The 959-nt window shown below is 66.1% G+C and overlaps 1 protein-coding gene across 1 annotated transcript in view; it reads right to left on the bottom strand.

Moving 5' to 3' along the window:
• ITGA10 (integrin subunit alpha 10) overlaps positions 1-959 on the bottom strand; it is a 9,773-nt gene that overhangs the window by 6,445 nt on the left and 2,369 nt on the right. Inside the window, 3 exon segments of the mRNA XM_026046649.1 lie at positions 54-303; positions 611-684; positions 759-924. Coding sequence (XP_025902434.1) covers positions 54-303; positions 611-684; positions 759-924 — 490 coding nt within the window.

The raw sequence follows: 959 nt of genomic DNA, 5'->3' as shown, positions 1-959 counted from the left end.
TGAGAATCCCTGCTCTATCCTGCATCCCTCGGGATATCCAGCATCCCTGCTGTATCCTGCATCCCTTGGGACATCCAGCATCCYTGCTCTCTCCTGCATCCCGCGGGGCACTCAGAATCCCGGTGCTCCCTGCGCGCCCTGGGCATCATCCCCCCTACCCAGATAAGCAGCGTGATTCTTCAGCTCCAGCGGGAATTCCTCCTGGAAGGCTTCCCGGGGCGGGATGACGCGGCCGGCGGGGCCCTCCTTGAGCACGGCGCCGTCCCAGTCGTAGGCTCCGACCATGCCGAAAAGGATCCCGTCCTGGCGGGGAAGGGAGAGCGCGAGGCAGCGCCCGGGCTGGGTTTTGCACATGGGTTTTGCACGCGGGTTTTGCACATGAGTTTTGCACATGGGTTTTGCACGTGGGTTTTGCACATGGGTTTTGCACGTGGGTTTTGCACGTCGGGCACGTCACGTGGAAGGTGCCTCGCTGTCCCCAAGGGCCACCCCGAAATAACCGGCCGCCTTCCTCTTCCCGTGCCCGGCCACTCAGCGCCTCGTGGCTCCAGCCATGCTGATGCACAACCCGCAACCAGCCGCATTTTCCACTTCCCCGTCGCGCTCTCACCTCCAGGAGGTGGATGGAGAAGCCGATCTGGGACATCTCGAGCTCGAAGGAGCTGGCATTGGCGCCGGGGGTCCCTGGGGAGYRGAGGGCCGGGCGTCACCGCGGGCRCGCGGCGCCGYGTCCCCGCCGGGTASCAACCCCGCGGCACCTTCGAGGCTGAAGATGCGGTCGCCGAGCGCGTCCACGATGTCGTTGAGCGCGGCCTCGTCGGTGACGTTGAAGAAGAACTTGTCGTCGGGCTCGCTGGCRATGGACCTGATCTCGCGGATGAAGTCCTCGGGGTCCTGCTGCCGCCGCAGGTAGTGGCCCAGCACCTGGGGCAGGGCCGGGGCGGTGAGCGGCGCCGCGG

The sequence above is a fragment of the Nothoprocta perdicaria genome, unplaced genomic scaffold, assembly GCF_003342845.1.
Source record: "Nothoprocta perdicaria isolate Ctin4 unplaced genomic scaffold, notPer1 scaffold_451, whole genome shotgun sequence".
NCBI classification, from domain to species: domain Eukaryota; kingdom Metazoa; phylum Chordata; class Aves; order Tinamiformes; family Tinamidae; genus Nothoprocta; species Nothoprocta perdicaria.
This window is presented reverse-complemented; position numbering and strand designations above follow the sequence as displayed.